Source organism: Sorex araneus, chromosome X (genome assembly GCF_027595985.1).
Source record: "Sorex araneus isolate mSorAra2 chromosome X, mSorAra2.pri, whole genome shotgun sequence".
NCBI classification, from domain to species: domain Eukaryota; kingdom Metazoa; phylum Chordata; class Mammalia; order Eulipotyphla; family Soricidae; genus Sorex; species Sorex araneus.
Window position 1 is genome coordinate 31,222,498 of NC_073313.1, and position 20,944 is coordinate 31,243,441.

At 45.1% G+C, this 20,944-nt stretch overlaps 1 protein-coding gene across 3 annotated transcripts in view; it reads left to right on the forward strand.

Moving 5' to 3' along the window:
• The first annotated feature begins 3,828 nt into the window (after window positions 1–3,828).
• GK (glycerol kinase) overlaps window positions 3,829–20,944 on the forward strand; it is an 81,988-nt gene continuing 64,872 nt past the window's right edge. For all 3 annotated transcript variants that reach the window (XM_055122395.1, XM_055122397.1, XM_055122396.1), the window contains exons 1-3: window positions 3,829–4,039; window positions 16,187–16,260; window positions 18,881–18,987. In XM_055122395.1, the coding sequence (XP_054978370.1) occupies window positions 3,962–4,039; window positions 16,187–16,260; window positions 18,881–18,987 (259 nt within the window). In that variant the 5' untranslated portion in view covers window positions 3,829–3,961. The remainder of the gene's footprint in view (window positions 4,040–16,186; window positions 16,261–18,880; window positions 18,988–20,944) is intronic.

Genomic DNA, 20,944 nt, shown 5'->3' on the forward strand with positions numbered 1-20,944 from the left:
TCACCTGTATTAAATCTATTACAGCTGCAGCATTGCTTAAAGTGATTGTTGAGTTTAGGTTAACATTCTTGTAAGCGGAATCTCCAGTTGGGGTCTGGGGGGTGGGGGGCAGGGAGGCATTCCCTTCAGTGATTTGTATCAAGTATATTTACTTAGAAATCTGTCTTCCACTCGCTTTGCTCTCTTAGGCAAATTACCTGGGATGGTTGCTGAAATGATCCCTTACCTGACACAGAAGCTGAAGTGTCAGTATTTATTATAAGCCTTTCGAACATTGACTTTCCATGTCGTGTCGTCCATAGCCCTATCAATCCATATCAAAGCAATCATTAGAAACTATCAATAAGGATTGAGAGAGCCGGAAGTGCGGAGGTCACGGTCTGGTCCGCTGAGCATGGCTGGGTATGATCCTGTTCCCCAGCACAGAATTAATAGTCCCTGAGAACGACTCGGTGTGGCCCCCAAACAAAGAACAGAAGAAAGTGGAGGAGAGGGGAGGAGAGGAGGAGAAGAGGGGAAGCAAGGAGAGGACCAGAAACGCTATGGCGAGAAAGGATGGAGAGATAGCTCGAAGGGCTGGGCATATACTTTTCCCTGAAGGGAACAGGGGAAAGAAGAGGAGAGGGGAAAGGCAAGGCTAGTGTTCCAAGTAGGTTACCTCAGAGAAAATAAATCAGGCAACTATAAGAAAACCAGAAGTGGGGCTGGATCGATAGCACAGCAGGTAAGGCCTTACACGTGGTAAATCCAGGTTCAATCCCTGGCATGCCATAAGGCCTCCAGAGAACTGCCATGGGAGATATCTGAATGCAGCATCAGGAGTAACTCCTGCGTATTGCCAGGGCTGGCTCCAAAACCCAACCCCCACCCCCACCCCCCAAAAAAAAGACTTGCTAACTGCACCTTGCCTTTCAGGATTAACTATGGGCTGTTTACAGAATGATTTCCCGGGCTTTAAGTGTCACAACTATGCCTCCAGTCTATGACATTTTACAACTGAGTGGAAGGAAGCAATGGGAAATCAGTACTCAAGGTCAAAAAAATGCAATATTTACTGGCCAAGCCAGAATCAGACCAGAATTCTTAGCTTTTCAATCCAATGTTTCCTCCACTGTTTTCTTTCCGTTTGGGGATGGGTGATGGTGAGATCCCCTCAGGGAATTCCTTTTCATGCATTTCCTTCCTGTTTATCACAGCTTCCACCCCCTCAGGCTATTGAAAAGGTTAGGCGCTGTGCTGAAAGAATTCAATTCTAGTCCTGATCCCCTGAGCGCTGGCAGCCTCAGGCAAGCCAGTGACACTCCAAGTTCCCGGGGTTTCTTCCAAATTTGTTTTCATGAACAAATAAAAACTTTGTGGTTGATTTTTTTTTTTTTGCATTTTTCTAGATTTGCATTTTCACACTGCTTGAAGGGATGTGAAAAGGCAGGCAAACGGGAGCAATTCCAAAAGGATAAGGGAAAACAGATCAATGAGAGACCGAGTCAATATTTGAGGTTGGAGTTTGAGATAGGCTCAGCCCAACTTCCATGTCAGACCTTTCTCTTTGACTTTCCCTGATCTCTAAGAGGCGGATTAAGATGCATCTAGCTCTGGGTATGGAACGGGACTACACCTGGGAGGGCCTTTGCTTGGCATGCCGATGGCCTGAGTTCGGTCCTCCAAATAGCTGCCAGGAGTAATTCCTGAGTGCTAGAGCTAGCTGTAACCCCTAGGCAATGCCCGGGTGTCATCCAAAAAGCCAAAAAAAAAAAAAAAAGAGAGAAAGATGTATCTAGTTCTAATACATTTCAATTTTGTTAAAAGGAATGAAGATCTAGAATATAGACCATGGGAACAACACGCTGACTCCATTTTAAGTCTTCCATGTAGCTTTCACACTGCTTGTTCTGAAATCGAACACGGGTCGGCCACGTGAAAGGCGAATGCCCTACCACTATGCTATCGTTCCAGCCCACTTGCCTTTCACCTGGCCGACCCGTGTTCGATTCCTCCGCCCCTCTCGGAGATCCCGGCAAGCTACTGAGAGTATCTCGCCCGCACGGCAGAGCCTGGCAAGCTACCCGTGGAGTATTGGATATGCCAAAAACAGCAACAACAAGTCTCACAATGAGAGACATTACTGGTGTCCGCTCGAACAAATAGATGAGCAACGGGATGACAGTGACAGTGACAGTGTTCTGAAATGTCTGGATTCTGACATCATTATATAGTTAAACCAAAAAGCTGTGAGAATTTCAGTCAAATATACGTGCAAGTTCAAACATGGCAAAAGAACTTTTTTTTGGTTTTCATAGACGGATATGGTAGGTTTGGTGGCTTTCATTTTATGCCTTTCTGGAATTAAGGAAATCCTTACCTTTCAGTAAAGCCTTTCCGAGTGCTTAAGGGAAAGTCAACCTAGTTAGTTCCTTTACATTTGCTTGCATGTCTGTCTTTTCCTCTTCCAGGAAACTCAGAAATTCCCATTCATCATCTCTTTTCTTCTAAAGCAGTTTATCAATAGTTATCTGGTCTAGGTATCTCTGTTAGCAGGCTTTATGTGGAACACCAGAAACTTATTTCTAGACAGAACATAGGAAAAATTGTTTCCAGAGCCAATGTGGTAAAACTAAAACTTCAGAGATGGAGAAGTGAGGCGGTATAAGAATAAGGGCAGAGGAGGGCAAAAACAAAGTATATACCAGAACACTAGAAGGAAAGGGGTGGATGGAAATAAGAGCGTGGAAACTGTAGGGTGATTTTGAACCTGATAAGAACATGGCGATTTGCAATCAGCTGAGTATTCAACCGGGTTTTTTTCAAAAGTGATATGCAATCAAATAAACATGTGTAGCATATTGTATTGGAAACATTGAACATGCATTTATCCGTGTAGCAGTAAAATATATTGGAAATAAATGCATGTGCACACACACCCGGGTTGTTTTGCAAACTGTTTCTCACAGCGGTCGTTGAGCCCCAGTTGGACAGTCTGAGGACAAAGGTTCCAACAGGATCCTGGCAAGGTGAGCTCAAGGTCAAAAAGGTCAAACGGGAGAGCCCGGTTTCTCCTTAGCCGTCTACAGCAGTGAAAGAGCAAAGAGAAGCAGCATGAGGTCACCAGAGTGAAAACAAACAAGGAACAAGGGGGCCTCGGAACGGGAACGTTCCTGGTGCGTTCTGTTCAGATTCAATTGAGGGAGCAGGGAAGACGGCTTTGGAGCGCTTCTCTTAAATAACTAAACCGAAACAACAGTCTGCCTGGCCCCAGAAGCTTACAAAAGTGTAGAAGTCGCGTCGCTCAGGAAGGTGACTCGCCTAGGGGGGGGTCTGAGGATCATTTTAGGATTCCTGATGCCTAAAGGTAAGGAGTGGGCAGGCGGGCAGTCCAAAAGAAAAGGTCGCTCCAAAGTCAGCTCCACGCCATCTCTGGACATCCCACCGGAGGACATGCAGTTCTGCACTTTCGGACTCATCCTCCGGCAGGAGCCCCAGGGCATGCGTGGGGTGGTGCCCTTTCCACGAACCGGTGGCGCACATTGCCAAGGGGCGACACTGGTCCCCGCCCCCGGCTCTGCAGCAGGCTGGCTCAGCCTCTAGGTTCCCGGGTTCCCACGTGACTCGTTGCGCGGGCCACCACCTCCGCCGCGCCCAGGCCCCGCCTCCGTGACGTCCCAATGCCTTCGATTGTTTGAACGATCCGCCTCTTTACGGGGCAGCTCATTGGCCGGCTGGGCCGAGCGCACCCCGCCTCTGGCGAGCCCGGCCTCCGACTGGAGGAGAGCGCCGCGCGGGGGCGGGGCGTCCGCCCCGGGGGCGGGGTGAGAAGGTTCCGCGCGGCTAAAGGGGCAATCCAGAGCGCGGTCCCAGCGTTCTGCGGTTGCCGCCACCTCGTCCTCCCGAGAGCCGGCCCCTCCCTCGCCTGTCGCAGTCACCCGGGATACGGACTGCGCCTGCCAGCCGACCCGAAGCTGGTTTCATGGCAGCTCCGAAGAAAGCTGATTTGGGCCCTTTGGTGGGAGCAGTGGACCAAGGCACTAGCTCGACGCGATTTTTGGTGAGCCGGGTTGACATTTGAGGAAGCATGTAGCCGGGACGGGAGCCTCAGGGTCCCCGGGCTGGGTGTCCGTCCCCATCTCGCGCCTCCCGCGGTCCCCGCCACCCAGACTCTCCCCACACCACGTCCTGTCAAGAGAAACAGGCCAAGGCCCCCGGAGCATGGTCGGCCACGCCGGGGCTGCTCCGCACGCGGGCCTGGAGAAGCTCGTGCTCATGCGACCCCCGCGACAATGCTAAAGCAGCGCTGGCCGGGTGGGGAAGCCGGGTCACGTAGTCATCGGGGGACTCCTCCTCCAAAGGGAGCTCGGATCGCCGAGCATCCGTACCGACCGGGCAGCACCCAGCAGGGACAGGTGGCAGCAGTGACCGCAACTGCGGTCTTCTTTGGGAGCAGTTGGCCTGCGGGGCGCAGGACGTCCTTGGATGGGGGAGCTGTGTCACAGCTGTGCTAGCATAACACGGCGTCCTCTGGGAAAGTAGAACGAATAGTGTTAACTGGACCATGCATTGTCATCCTTTCCCATAGAAATAGCAGAAGGTGAAATGCTAAGGGTGGGGGAGGTGACAACGTATTAGGAAGACAGCCGCACGACATTGCTTTGACCCGGATCGTTCATATTTCCAAGACTTGTAAATTGCAGTAGTGTTACTTTCTAGCAGATGAGTCTACTCTGCGCCCCCCCCCCCATAAAGTGGCAGGGAAATTTTACTTCTTTATTTCCGTGCATTAGAATAGAGTTCTAGCCTAACAACGGGTGGTATTTAAATGACTCTCCACTGATCAATTTGTTTTGTGTATTAGGAAAACTTGTGCTTAAAGTGATGTAGCATAAAAGTCGTTTCAATTTAACAAAGCGCTTTAGATAAGCAGTCGCAGTTGCAGAGCCTGTGCGTTCAGTGGGTATTTGACTCACCTGGTAAGGTGATGTAAATTTTTCATGATTGATTAGTTTTCTCTTATTTTTTCAGCCACAAATCATTTTTCATGCACGTTATATGTAGGTACCCTAAACAAATGGAATAGTGCGTATGCAGAGTTTTTCCTAAAGTTCTCTTTGGCGGCCCACTTGCCTGAAGGCTGCTTTTTGGCTTTAATTTTGATACTAGTCTCCTGAAAGTGGCAAGCTTTCAGTCCAGTTTTAGTTTGGGTCTGATCTTGCTCTGGCTTGGGCTTCCAAGGCAGCTCTACCATCTCTTAAGTGTTTATCTTTTGATCACCCAGGGCAGGTTTTACTTTGTCTTACTTTCCCGTCAATGTTTCTAAAGTGATCCTGAATCATACATTAAGTCCGCCTAACTGGATTTGGTTCCTATGTAAATTCCACAGGAATATCACTAACTTCCTGAATGAAGAATGACCCTAAAGATACTTGCAGAGTACCTTTCTTTTTTTGTTTGTTTGTTTGTTTTTTTGCTTTTTGGGTCACACCGGCAGTGCACAGGGGTTACCTCCTGGCTTTGCACTCAGGAATTCTCCTGGCGGTGCTCAGGGGACCATATGGGATGCTGGGACTTGAACCCGGGTCGGCCTCGTGCAAGGCAAACGCCCTACCCGCTGTGCTATTGCTCCAGCCCCTGCAGAGTACCTCTCTGAAGCCATATTCAAAGATTGCCCACAAATGTCCACACGGGCCAGACGGGTAGAGGACAGATTCTGGCCAACGGGATGCCCTATAGCTGCCAAGCAGGAACACCCAGCATTCACATCCTTGAATAAAAGCTGGTGGTAGAGTCTTCCTGAAGTCTTTCTATTAAATGTAGACAACTAGGTTGTAAAACGGGGGGCCAGACCAAACCCAGCATGGCAATTGTCCTCAAGTTTTTTATACAGCTCTTGGCCCTCTGCAAATATGGGAAAAGTTTCCTACCATTGTAGGCTTCCTTTGGTGAAGTCAACCTTGCTGCGTTTCTCTTCTTGACTCTTGCCTGTTGTTGTACGTGCAGTTGGCAGTCTTCTGTATCTACCACAGGTGGTGCGGGACCCATCGATTTGCTTCTCAGGAGGCCTTTTTCTGTTGATGGAGAATTTGCTTCACAGGATCACAATCATTTGTTCCCCGTGTGACACAGACAACATGGGTTCGTTTGCTGGGTTCTGTAATGTAGAATCCAGGGATCCTTCCAAAGCAGATAAGAGACTTAAGATATCCTGCATGAAATTAGAAAAAAAAAATCTTGGGAATGGTTCAACGAGGTGTTTTCCCCCACTTTGGATATAAGGAAAAGTTTCTAAACCACTCCCTGCGGAATGTAGATAATAGATTTGCTGAATAAGTACCTCTGTCACAGTGATTCCCAGGAATTGTTCCAGTCATATTGTCCCATGTTGTAATTATGACTCAGAAATAACAGCTTACTGTCCCGGGAAAGAATACAGTTGATAAAAACTGTCCTAAGGAAGCATATAAATTTGAAGGTATTTAAGTAATTTCCTGGCCATTGTTGATTAGATTTGCATTTCCACTTTTCCAAGAACAGTAACCTCTAAACTTTCTTCTCCCTTTTCCTCCTGCCATCAATAATAGTTTTTTCCCCTAACGGGACATATGATTTCTTGACGTATCTTTCCTTATACCCGTTTCTGCTTTTTAAAGTTTTCCATGAGCGGTCTGAAGTAATAGTACAGTGGGAAGGGCATTTGCCTTGCATGCAGCTGACCTGGGTTCAATCGCCAGCATCCCATATGGTCCCCTGAGCACCACCAGGAGAAATTTCTGAGAGCAGAGCCAGGAGTAACCCCTGAGCCTCAGCAGGTGTGACCCCAAATTCCAAAAAAAAAAAAAGACTAACATGTTCCGCTTCCTCCAAATGGTGACACAAGTACCATTTCTTAGTAGAAGTCTTCCACCAATCTTTAGAATTTCTTACTGCTTTTTTTTTGGGGGGGGATAGGGGCACAAATGCTCAGTGGTTGCTCCAGGAGGTTGTAGGTGATTGTGTGATGTGGAGATCAAACCACAGCCTCAAATGCAAAGTGGTCCCTTGCCCTCTGCGTCATCTCTCGTATTTCCTCTATCACTTTGCTTCTAGTTCTATGTACAGTTCTGTTACCTCTGTTCAGAGCTAGGTTCTCTTGCACACCCGCTGGACTGCATACAGAGCAGCGGCCTCCATTTCAGCCTTATTCATTTGTGCAGACAGGTTCACAACAAATGGACCATGTCTCTTTACAGGGAACAGTTTGTGCAGGAGTACTGGATTCATTTCATTTTTCTCTGAAGGTTGGCTGGCTTTAGGTCCTGGTTCTTTTTCCCGTTGTCAAAAACACTGGAAACTTTCGGACTTGGCTATGCGGGGTTCCTTCTGGTTCACTGGGAAACTTGCACTTTCACCCCACATTGACTTCATTTGTCCGAGAGCGAACCTTGGAACCCCCCCACATGTGTGTGTTGTGCTGCAGGGAAATGCCTGACTTGTTAGGGAATGAAGGGGGTGGGGTTGGCACACATTCACTCAGGTTGCAGAGAGGAACTTCTTGGTGAGAGAATTGATTTGACTAGGTTTGCAGGACGGGCATTTCTTTGTCCTTTTTTATTGGCGGGAGGCATACCCAATGGTGCTCAGAGCTTACTCCTGGCCCTGCGCTGAGGGGGTCACACTGGCGGTGCTCAGAGGACCCTGTGGGATTCTGGGGATGGAACCTTGGCTAACCATCTGCAAGGCCAGACAGCGCTTCCCGGGATACTGTAGCTCTGGCTTGGGGACTTTTTTTTCACCAGACACCGTATCAGCTTACAGCGTCGGCTTCCTCCTCCTCTGTCAACTTTGTTTCCCTGTTCCCCTCAGATGAAGTCAAATGTTGCACAGTAAAGCTTGGCTGGAGAATGTGGCTGGGCTTGGCCCGGGAGCTCAGGCACACATGACATGTGTGAGTCTCTGGGTTTGATCCCTGACCCTGCTGTCCCTGGGGTGAGGAATGGGGGGGGGATTTACAGGGAGGGCTGGAACTATGTATATATAGTACAGTGGGTACAGTGCTCCCCTTACCTGAGGCTGACCTGGGTTTACTTACTCCCTGGCATCCTTGCTAGAGTATCTCCTAATCCAGAGCCAGTAGGAGGCCCTGAGCACCGTTGGATATGGCCCCAAACAAACAAACAAACAAGCAAACAAACTAATGAAGAAGGCTCGAGAAAGTGCTGAAATGTTTTATGGCCTGAAATCTGCCAGCCTGCTTTGCGGATGTCTCGGCGTTATCTCCTTGAGTCCGCTCAGGACAGCAGTGAGGGTAGTTTCCATTTTATGCCGATTAGATGGGTAAGATTTGTGCCCAAGATCACAAAGTAACTGGTGCAACCGGGTTTCAAGTCCAGATTTGTCACTCTCTGCTCCTCACCCCTGCCCGAGGCTCCCCGAGGCTGCTTACTCACCTTCCCTTCCAGTGTCTGCTCTGCTTACGGTGGCAGAGGAAGCTTTACCAAGGAAAACATACCGACATGTTGGTTTTGCAAGAGGAAAAAAAAAACGTTGCCTCTGAGTAAGTCCTGCTGGTTTTGATCATCATCTGACTCAGATTCAGTGGGTCCTCGGGCAGGTCCCAGGTGGCACATCAGAGATAGTGGGCGTAAAGCACTTTGTTCAGTAGCCAGTGTCAGAGAAACTTGGGCAGGACTGTTTGGGCAGGAAATACTCCTCTGGCCCCGGTTGTCTCATGAGTACTCAGAGATCGCACAAGGCTGAGGGCTGAGTTTCTGCTTCCTTCCATATATTTATACAACCCATAGGAAGTCGCTTTTAGAGATCAAGGGACTAAATGACCAGTGAATTTGGTAGAACTAACTTGGCTCATCTTTGGAACGAGCCACTCTAGTGATTACTATAGTTGGGACACTCTGGCAGGCTCTCCACCCCCCCACCCGCCATTGAGTTTTCCTGCTCATCACATTACACAGCTGGCAATGAGCACATTTTCTTGGGGAGATGGGCATACTGGCTGTGCTCATGGGAACATATGTAGTGCTGGGGATCACACCTGGCGTGGCTGTGTTCAAGTCAAGCATATTAACCCTTGTATATTAACCTCCAGCTTTATTTTTTTTTTTGCTTTTTGGGTCACACCCAGCGATGCACAGGGGTTACTCCTGGCTCATGCACTCAGGAATTACTCCTGGCGTTGCTTGGGGGACCATATGGGATGCTGGGAATCGAACCCCGGTTGGCTGCATGCGAGCCAGACGCCCTACCCGCTGTGCTATCACTCCAGCTCCTCTTGTTTCTCTTAGGATTATACCTAGAGTTTTCAATGTTGGGCTCTATAAGAAGAGCAGTGACCGTTTTCTCCTACCAGAGCTTAAGAGCCTCTAACTTGTGATAGGTCCTAACTAAATACAGACAGCAGAGAGGCGCCTGTAGGTCTCAGATGTATTGGCTAGAACTCTTTGATTGGAAGACTAGGAAGTGGAAGTTGTGGATTTCTAGAAAGAAAGAAAGCGTGAATCTGGTTACATGATCTTGTCAGGTGTACGTGCATGCTACTTAGCACAATTTTATTTTTAGGAAAGCATAATGCCATTTGCTATGTTTTCTGAATTTCTGTTGGAATGCCATGGTGCCTTCTGAGCTCAACTTGGTAATGCAACATATTTTTAGTGAGTACTTTTTTTTTCATGAGGTCATTCAAATATATTTAGCAAAGCAGCCTTCTAGAAAGGGACTTTCTTTTCCTGAAAAATGGCTTATCACAGTGAACTTGAGTGGCAAAAAAGAAGTGGCTTGTGGGGAAATCACGTGAGGAAAAAAATGAATATGCATGTTGATGGTGGCATGCTGAATTCCTTCCTCGTAAGATAAGTGAGCACATCCAAGGGACTTGACTTTGTTCAGCCATGTCATCTCTGCACTGTCTCCTTGTCAAATGGACAGTGTAGGCGTTGTTTCAGAACATGCTTTTTTATTAATTTTCCCTTTTTGGGGGGGAGGGGGAGAGTGGTTGGAGGACACCTCGCTGCATTCAGGGCTTACTCTTGCTTCTATACTCAGGAAACATGCTTCGCAGGTTCCGGGGACCATATGGGATGCCAGGGATTGAACTCAGGTCAGCTGCACGCAAGCGCCCTAAGTACTAGCTTTCTAGCCACATTAAAAAATATATATAAATAAAGATTACTGTCTTCCGTTCTTTCAAGTTTGGTTTAATTTTGTTTTGGGCCTAACCTGGCAGTGCTCAGGCTTACCTCTGGCTCTGCACTCAGAGATCACTCCTGGCGGGGTTCAGGAGGCGAGATGGGGTATGTGGAGTCAAACCCGGTGGGACACATGCAAGGCAAGCACTTTACCGGCTGAACTATCTCTCCTCCCCCCACCCCCTTTTATTTATTTATTTTTGCTTTTTGGATCACACCCAGCGATGCTCAGGAATTGATTGCTCCTGACTCTGCACTCGAATTACTCTTGGTAGTGCTCGGGGGTATCCTATGGGATGCTAAGTATCGAACCCGGGTCAGTTCTGTGCAAGGCAAACACCCTCGCCACTGTACTACTGCTCCGGCCCCCCAGTTTTATTTTTGCTTCTGCATTTCTGTCTGTTCCTTTTTTGCCCAGAGTTGGGGGAAGGGAACTGCCGGCCAGGCCCAGTGGTGCTGGTGCCGAGGGCTGTGCAGGCAAAGCGTTCGCTCCAGGTCTTTGAGCCATTTCCTAAGACAGATTCTCCCGTTTTCCAAAACCATCCCCATACTCCCATAAGGAAGCTGCATCATGCATGAGACACAGGGGCGAAGACAGAGCTGGCAGTTTCAGCTTTGAATCCGAGTTGCAGGTGGGGGCTGGGGGTGCAGTAGTGAGAAGGAGCAGGAGGACCTTGTGTCTCCGAAGTGCCTGTGCTGTGCTCAGTGATTGCCCACCTTTACTTTTCCTTGTTTGTCTAGTACTTGAAACGGCCCCCATACGAAATCAGGGTAACAGACACGGTTTGGGCTTAGTGACGAATACAGCACTGGTGATTTGAACCCCGAAGGAGCTGTGGTGGTCACGGAGGCAGGCAGCTTGTCTTCCTGACCTATGCAAAATGACTTCATGAATTATTATTATTTGATCCTTTTGCAGATGGAGAGGTCCAGGCAAAAACCAAACGCAAAGGCACACAGTTGGCATGCATGCTGCCCACCCCCGGGTCTGCATGCCGCTAAGTTCCAGCAACTCGGTACTCATTGCCTCTGGACTACGCAGAACTTAAAAGTTCTCATCTGCACTTCAGTGCACACAGCAGTGAGACCAGCTCTCATCTCCCTCCCCATCTTTTTTTTTTTTTTATAAATTGCCATGGTTAATAGATATGTTTATCTTTCTAAAAGAATTTAATTTTTTTTTTCTTTTTGGGTCACACCCAGCAATGCACAGGGGTCACTCCTGGCTCATGCACTCAGGAATCACCCCTGGCGGTGCTCAGGGGACCATATGGGATGCCGGGATTTGAACCCGGGTCGGCCACGTGCAAAGCAAACGCCCTACCCGCTGTGCTATCACTCCAGCCCCAAGAATTAATTTTTTTTATTTAGGGAATCACCGTGAGGTACAGTTACACACTTTTGTGCTTGCATTTCAGTCATGCAATGGTCCAGTGCCCATCCCGCCACCAGTGCCCATTTTCTACCACCAATGGTCCCAGCATCCCTCCCACCAGCCTCCCTCCCCATCTCTTTCTCTATTTGTGGGGGCTGCATCTAGCAATGCTCAGGGCTTCCTCCTGGCTCTGCACTCAGGAATTAACTCCTGGTTGTGCTCAAGGGACCGTATCAGATGGCCAGGATAGAACCTGGGTCGGCTGCTTGCTCTCTGCTCACTGTAATATTGCTCCAGCCGCCTCTACCTCTCCTTGTGTTGATTTTTAGATCACACCCATTGGGGCTCAGGGGCTACTCCTGGTTTGATGCACAGGGCTCACTCCTAGAAGTGCTCAGGGGGACAAAATGTGGTACTGAAGGGCAAACCCGGGCCTCCTGCATAAAGTATGACACTGCAGCCCATTGGGCTCTTTCCACCCCACCCCCCACGTCTTTTTTTTAATTGAAATATAATTGACATAATGTTGTATAGTTGAAGTCAAGCCAAGCTTGGGTTTGGTACACTTCTAGATCGTAATATGATTATTGCCATAGAGGTAGCTAACACCGCCTCCAGTCCCATAATTGTCATTTCCCTTTTTTTTCCATGATGGGAACAATTAAGTGTGAGTCTCTTAGCAACTTTGAAGTTTATACTATGGTACTGAGACACTAATCACTGTGCTATGCATTAGCCCTCTAGGATTTGTTTATGCACGGGTTCTGGGTTTGCACCTTTAATGGAGCTCTTCCTTGAAGCTTTTGTCCTTAAATATAGCAACTGATTGCTGGGCAGCGCCCCATATGTATCTGAGCAACATCTCAAACATATATGATCCCAAGTGTGATTTTTGTAATCTCTCATCTCTCTCTGGACTGCAGCTGCCCCTCCTGTCCTGGCCTCCAGGTTGTAAGCCCCACCCATCCTCAGCTGTCCCCATAATCCTTGAGTGATTCTCCTTCCGGGCCTCCCCAGGCCCTTGTAGTTTCTCCCTTCAGCAGCCCCAACAAGTCTTCCACGGTGCTGCATTCCAGGTGGATTCCGCCAGGTACCTCTTTCGAAGCTACTCGAATAGCTTTCTTGTTGCTAGGCAGTGTTATTTTTTTTGGGGGGGGTCACACCCAGCATTGCTCAGGGATTACTCTTGGCTCTACACTCAGGAATCACTCCTGGCTGTGCTTGGGGAACCATATGGGATACCGGGATACTGAGCATCAAACCCAGGCAAACGCCCTACCCGCTGTACTGTGACTCCGGCCCCTAGGAGTGTTCTTACTTGCAGTTGCAGTTAAATGCAGTGAGGTTAGTTGTCCTCTAGTGAAAGGGTATTGTCTGCCTAGACAACACAGTTTATTTTTTGTTCACTTGTCCCACACATGGACAAAGAGGCATCACTATGATTTTTCACACGAACCAGGCAAGATAAATGAGAAAACTGGGCTCTAGAACTGCACTATCCAGTATGACAGTCACTAGCCACATGTGGCTATTGATGGCTTTAAATGTGACAAGTCTGTAGATGGCAGAGATCATACTTCGTGGAGGGCGCTTGTCTTGCACACAAGCAACCCAGGTTTCATTGCCCCAGCACCACATATGGTGGCTCAAGTGTCCCACGAGCACAGAGCCGGGAGTAAACTCTGAGCACTGCTGCTTGTGGAAGATCCCCACCCTACCCCAGCCCACCCCAATAGATATGGCTAGTCAAAATTGAGGTCAACTCTGAAAAGAATACTCTTTCCAAAGACTTGGTACTAAATATTGTAAGATCACAAAGAATTTTAGGAGGGGGGCGCAGAGAGCTAATACAAGGAGGAAAGGCCTTTGAGTTGCATGCAGCTGACCCTGTTTCAACCCCCCAGTACTGCATATCGTCCCCTGGGTAGTACCGCAGGGTTCCACCTTTAGCACTGAGTCAGGAGTAGCCTTTGAGCACTGCTAGGTGTGGCCTCCAAAACAATAATTTTAAGATGCTCAAAGGTTGAAATCATAACTTTTATATGTACTGGTTAAATAAAATGTGTCCTCAAAATTAATTTTATTTTCCCTTTTTTATGAGAAATTAAAATTCTTTTATATATACGACTTGCATTTGTGATTTACATTACATTTATATGGAACAAAATTCTGCAAAAGTAGCAAATTCTAAATAGGGGGGTCTCCTATTTTAAAGGTGTTCCATAATGAGCTGGAGAAATACAGCAGCTAGGACACTTACATGCATGCTGCCGACTGGGTTCCATCTCTCATATGGTCCCTGAAGGCCCATGAAGAGGTCATCCCTGAACACACAGCCAGGACTAAGTCCTGAGTACAGCTGGGTATGGCTGCCCCAAATAAATAAATAAACAAGTGTCTGAAACACGGTGGTGCCGTCACCTCCTAAACACCCAAGCTAGAGCATTAGTGCTTATTCCATGCTGTCACAGCCAGATGGTCGGTTGGTATATGACACATGGAACTTAACAAATTTCTTCCCTTTCCAGTGCCTCTTCCAAAGACTTTATAACTCCACATTTTGCTGAGTTTTGGCCATGCTCGGTGTTGCTCAGGGCTTACTCTAGGCTGTGCGTTCAGGGATCACTCCTGGCAGGCTTTGGGGTGCACCATCTGGAATACTGGGGATCAAACATAGGTTGTCCATGTGCTAGACAAGCTCCCCACTAAGTGTACTATCTTCCAGCCTTATAAATCCATTTTTGTCATGAGAGTTCAGAAGCCAGCCCAGAGGAAGCTAGGAGATGATAGAAGATACTGCTCCATTCATTACTTATTTTATTTTGTTATTTTTTTCGCGTTTTGGGTCACACCCAGGGATGCACAGGGGTTACTTGTTGCTCTGCCCTCAGGAATTACTTCTGGTGGTGCTCAGGGGACCAGATGGGATGCTGGGAATCAAACCCGGGTCAGCCGTGTGCAAGGCAAACGCCCTACCAACTGTTCTATCGCTCCAGCACCTCATTACTTACTTTAAGGTCTTCTATGGGGATCTTTGTGAACCCAACTAACCAAAGACACCTTCTTTCATATCCCAAGGTCTTTTGAGTAGATTTTAGGAGTATCAGTAGTTTCAGTGGAAGTAATGTGGTTCCTTACTTGTTTTTCTGATACATAACGTTATCATTTATTTGATCATTTTTTTCCAGATAGGCTGTATTTTGACAGACATCCAGCAAATACTTCCTGAGCTTCATCGCTGTGTAGGGCACTGCGCTAGACACTAGAGATACTTCAGTGATTAAAACAGGACAATGTGGCAAACATCTTTGAGACATACCATAATTAGTACCAATTTATCATGTGCCAAACTCATCCTTGCTCTCTTTGCTGTCAGATATTTTATCACCTTAAAGAACTGCTAGACAATTTTTCATTTGTGTTTCTAACTTCTGCCTTTAAAAAAAGCGGTGTGTGCGTGCGTGCTTGCATGCGTGTGTGCGCCCGTGTGTGTGTGTGTGTGTGTGTGTGTGTGTGTGTTTGTGTGTGAGACAGCAGCTCAGTGGTGTGTTTTCACTTGAATAGTTTCTCTTGGTCTGAATTGAGCAAGCCATGTTTTCCTCCAGGAAACTTAAGCATGTAAGTGCTTCCTTAACTGATTGGATGTGACTTGACTGTTGCAATGATGATTGTTCTAGAAACTGGTTTTAATTAAAATATAAATCCTTAGCCTGTAAGACAAAGTATTTTCGTACTCAGTTATAAGTAATTCCAGGTAAAAAAAAATATTAGGTATGAAAAAAAAACATTGTTCCTGATGATCAGGTGAGCCCAGAGAGCTTAGATGCATGGACGTCTCTACCACAGAGGTTTATGTACTTAGAAGTGATTTTTTTTTGTGACTTTGATCCATGGATTTTAGTGTTTTTTATCTCAGATGTCAACAATTCATGACAGTCAGAGTGCTTTCATCTGGGTGCCAGGACCCATTTCTTCTCCAGAATTCTATCCACCTCTTCTATGACCCACTGTATACTTCCCTTTCAAGAAATTTACAGACTACACTTTCCTATCTGGGCTCCTGTGACCCTTACATCCGATATGTAGGAAGGGACCCTTATGCCATCGCTACATTTTACCAGCTCTCTCATTCTCGCTCATACTACTCTCTGACACGAAAGCCACATTAAGCGGTTAGTTCTTTCAACTTATCTACATATGCAAGCATTTTTGATTTTTTTTAAAAGAAAAACCATTCTCTCCTTACCATTAGCATTGTCTGATTTTTCTTTCATTCCTCTGTTTGGAGGGGTGGGAGATGAGGTTTGGGCCACACCTGTGCTGGTCTGTGTTCTGGGATCACTTCTGGCAGTGCTGGGAGACCTCATGTGGTCCTGGGGATCAATCCTTGGTCAGCCACCCGCAAGGCAAGTGCTAAGGGTTAACACTGTACTATTCCCCAGTATCTAGAGTTTTTATTTTTCTAAAGAGAAGTTATTGAGTTACCTTACAAATTTCAGGGTTCTAGAAAGTGGAATATCTCGCATAGCATTTCACCTGATTGGACTTTTCAGTCCAATTGAGGAAGAATTTTGGTTGCTGAATAACTTGCTACACCTTTGCTCTTGTTACGTGTATTTTCACCCTAATATTGCAATATATTTTCCAGGTTTTCAATTCAAAAACAGCCGAACTGCTTAGTCATCATCAAGTAGAAATAAAACAAGAGTTCCCAAAGGAAGGGTATGTAAATCTTGAGTATAAAAACTTCATCGTGTTTCTTAGCGTGCCTCACACCCCACCTGCCCTATGATTTCTTAAAGTAAATGCGCAGAAACATTCTCCTGAAAAAGACTTGAAGGATAGGCATTAGTGAAAAAAGAAGTAATTGATACCTTGGTAGCTCAGCAAAAAAGATGTGGGTAAATCATGGCTAGGAATTCCCTCAGCAAAAATGAGGGGATGAGAAGGTAATGAAGGTAATGTGGGAGTATTAAATATTAATAACTCAACATGGAATTTGAAACCATTTAGTTCTGTATCCACTGTCAAACTACTGCTTTGCTAATTTGAATGTTAAGATTCTTTTGCTTACATTAGGATGTATTTTTAAATCAACTATCTTCAGTGATTCTTTTTGAAAAACATAATGGTGATAATTAAATACAATGTTAAGTTTATTATTAAAAGATCAGTGATTTTTTTTGTTGGTGTTTTTTGGACACACCCATTGATACTTAAGGGTTACTCCTGGCTCTGTGCTCAGGAATTACTCCTGGTAGAGTTTGGGGTTGGGGAAACTATCTGGAATCCCTGGAATTGAACCCACATCAGCCAGATGCAAGGCAAGCACGCTACCCATGAATGAATACATTTAATACATTGAATACATTTATTTTTAATTAAATTAACATACCACTCATTAATGTATAGGAGGACTGAACATATCTCATTAAAATATTTATATTTGACTGTTTATAAAAACTTCATAAAAGCTTAAATCTTGAATTAACCCTAATGCCTGTCATCCATAGAATGAATCACATTGAAGGAGTATTCAGTATCTTCCTTTTTTTTTTTTTTTTTTTTGCTTTTTGGATCACACCTGGTGATGCACAGGGGTTACTCCTGGTTCTGCACTCAGGAATTACTCCTGGCGGTGCTCAGGGGACCATGTGGGATGCTGGCAATTGAACCCAGGTCTACAGTGTGCAAGGCAAATGCCCTACCCGCTGTGCTAACGCTCCAGCCCCTCTTTTAAAAAAAAACACAACGATATATGGAATATGGATGTATCTCACTGAAAATGGAAAGTGGTAAAAACTGCCCATGGTTCTAATTCTATTAAATTTAATTCTATGTTTAATTTTATATTTTATTATATATTTTATGTAATCTGATTCTCTTTTTATTTTAAAACCTGGCTACACGAGTATAGGGTGCTAGAAAACAGAAAAAATAGTTTCCTTTGGGGTATATGATTGATGTGAAAAAGACATAAAAAGAACTTTCTGGAATGAGGAAATCTTTTAAGTGGGGTGTTGGTTTATTGTTTTCTTTCAAATTCCTTCGTTTCATAATAAAAGCTTTTGCTATGTTACCAGCCTCTGAATGACTGTCCGCAGCCTGATCTCATTGCAGTTCGGAGAGAGGATACCTGGGTCTTGGAGGAAGGAAAATAAAGAATGTGTGGAAAAGATTGGGTTAAGGGACTGAAGTCCAAGCTCAGGAAAGGGAAGTATTTAGCCAGGCAGGCCTGATGAAGGCAGAGAAGAAAGCCATTAGGAAATAAATCTTTTGCTAATTCCAGATGCTCAGGTAGGGTACTTTTAGGTTGTTTTCTTTCTACTTTTTTGTTTGTTCACTTTTGTTTTTTTGGGGGGGTGCCACATCCAGTCGTGCTGGTGGGCTACTCCCAGCTCTGTGCTTGGGGGTTGCCTGTGGTCCTGGAGATCAAATGGGTTGGCCGCATGCAAGGCCAAGGCCTTCACCCCTGTGCTCTCTCTGGCCCTCGTTTCTACTTTTGAATTTTCTCTCATTGCTATTTGTTTCTTCCATATTTTTTGGTCACTTATGATAGACCTTCATTCTACTGAGGCCCTAGTGCCCTACCAAAATTGTATTAGGATTTGGCATGAAAATTCAGACTAAAATCATCTTTGACATGAAATAGATGTTGAAGCTTTCTTTTTCCTTGTTTTGGGTCACATACAGCTGTGCTCCTGGCTTATGCAGGCTTTGTGCTCAAGAGTCACTCTTAGGAGGACTCGGAGGACCCTATGTGGTGTCAGGCTCAAACCCAGATCAGCTGTACGGAAAGGAAGAGCCTTATCTGCTGTACTACAACAAATTTCATTTTTTCCCCCCAAATTCTAAGACAATGTGAGGAAATAGCAACAGACATTTGTATGCTTATTTGGCTTTATAGAATTTCTTTGGATAAATATAATATCTGAATATGAATACCTTAAATATGTAGAATATATAGATTAATAAATTTAGTAAAAATAGGCTAATGATACTTATATTTAGTTTATTAATACTGATCAAGCCCACAGGATGCTATAAACAATTTGGAAACTAACTTATTGGACTTGAAGAAATTATTTTAAAGTAGATAAGACTATTTGCTGCTTGAGGCCTATTATTCGCTTTTAAGTTACTATTATATGAAGAATAGTAAAAATGGAAGAGGAATGAATTTTAATAGTCATTTATTTAGTATGTTAATAAGCTTATAGTTTAGCTGGCTTCGTTTCATTTATGTGCCAGCCATACTCTTAGAAACGAGCATTTCTAAGGAAATGGATTACATTGGTATTGACTTGTGGGTGGACTAACTCAATCCATTCTTTTTTCAAAGATGGGTAGAACAAGATCCTAAGGAAATCCTTCAGTCTGTCTACGAATGTATAGAGAAAACGTGTGAGAAACTTGGACAGCTCAATATTGACATTTCCAACATAAAAGGTATTTTAAATAGACTTATACTTTACAGTGTGATTCTCTTAGACATGATCATTTGCTCACCCAGCACACATTTGAAATTCCATACGCTCATCAGCATTTCTCTGAGAACCATGGATGTTCTCATGAAATTTTTCTTTTGGTGGACCTGAAATCAACAAAAGGAATAGACACATAAGGTAATTTCAGGTGCATGTTAAGTCACATGCAGAAAACAAAAACTGAGTGATGTGATGAGTATGCCTACCGGTACTTACTTTAAGTTAAAATATTTTTGTTTGGGGGTCTTGGGCCACACTTGTCTGGCCTTACTCCTGGCTCCTGGCTCTGTATTTAGGGATCACTTCCTGGTCCAACAGTGTGTAAGGCAAGCACCCTATCTACTGTGCTGCCTTTCTGCCCCCCATCCTCCAGGGGCTTATGTTACATTGGGTGGCTGAAGAAGGATTCTGTGAAGAGGTGACATTTCTGCTAAGGATTCAAAGGCCAGTAAGGGCCAAGGGAGCAAATACCCGAGGAAAGAGTATTTGAGGAATAAAGCAGCGTATGACCTATGTCCCTGAGCTGGGATGAGTAAGCTTACTACCTCCTGAATCGAAGAAAGTTAGCATTTTAAGAGGAGAGTGAAAGAGGAGGGTGATGGATTTCAGGAAGAGCTGAAATCAGGGAAGTGAAGTGGGCCTTGTCAGCTGTAGATTGGCATTTGGATGCCGTTCTTAGTGCAACTGGGAACTTAGAGGTGTTTTTAAGCAAGGCTGTAGGTGTTCTGATGGTTTACATTTGAATTTAAAGACATCTTCCTGACTAACTGTAGAGAGACAGAACCACTGAAGAGGCCACCGTGGAAATCCTTAAATGAGCGGCCCGTGGCTAGACACATACTGGTTGCTGTAGAAATGGAAGGAAAAACCCAAAATTGGTGATGGATTGATTGTGTATCTTGATAACATAGTGAAGTGGGGTGGGGGCAACAGGGGCCCAGGATAAGGAATTGGGGGTTTTGCAGGAGCTCCTGGGTAAGAGGAGGGATGCTTTTTACTAAGGAAAGACTAGAAAAATAACATGGCATTACTTCAAATCAAAACACTTGCAGAAATCATTGTGGTGAGTATTAGATTACTACAGGTTTCGGCATGCCTATGATTTTAGCGGGATATCTAAATTTGACTTTTCATCAATTATACAGGGGATAACCCAGTCATCTAAGATCACTGTTAGGGTGAAACCTACTGTGGTAATTGTCTTCTGTTTTTAGTTAAGAATTTCCAAGTTCATCATACAAGGGCAATTTTCATCTTCCTTAGTTTGACTTTACATTTAGATAATCCATCTTAAATAAACCATCAACTGCAGTGGGAAGGAAGTACCTTGATTTACATCTTGACTTGCAGGCTTACCTTCACGTCCTGCATTGAACCTGTTTTTCTATTTATATAAGTAAAATGAACTATTAAAAAGGGTAATCACAATTACAGCCTTCAGCATAGCAATAATGATATGGCATAATTGCACGGTGTACTAAAGTTGTGTGAGTAACAATCAAATTGTTAATCCAGGGTCACAAATGAATGGGAAATTGTAGAAGTGAGATGGATGTTTCTATCATTTCAGATTCTTTTAAAAAATAATAAACTAGTCCTAGCTCTGCATTTAGGAGTCAATCCTGAGGGTTCTTGGACGATATGGGGTGCCAGGGATCAAACCTGGGTCAACAGCATGCAAGGCAAACTCCCTACCCACTGTACTAATACTCTGGCCTCATATTGTAAATTTTAAGAAGAAGAAGACAGTCCCATATAATTTGGTAGTTCATTACCAGCTTTTTCATATCTGACCATCATTTTGTTCCTAACTCTCAAGTTAGGAACAAACTTCAAACTTCTTTTAGAGTTGCACGAACCATGTTTTAGATGAGTTTTGTGGCAGAGTAATTATTGGCTTTTTCCTAGAGCTTTTCTTC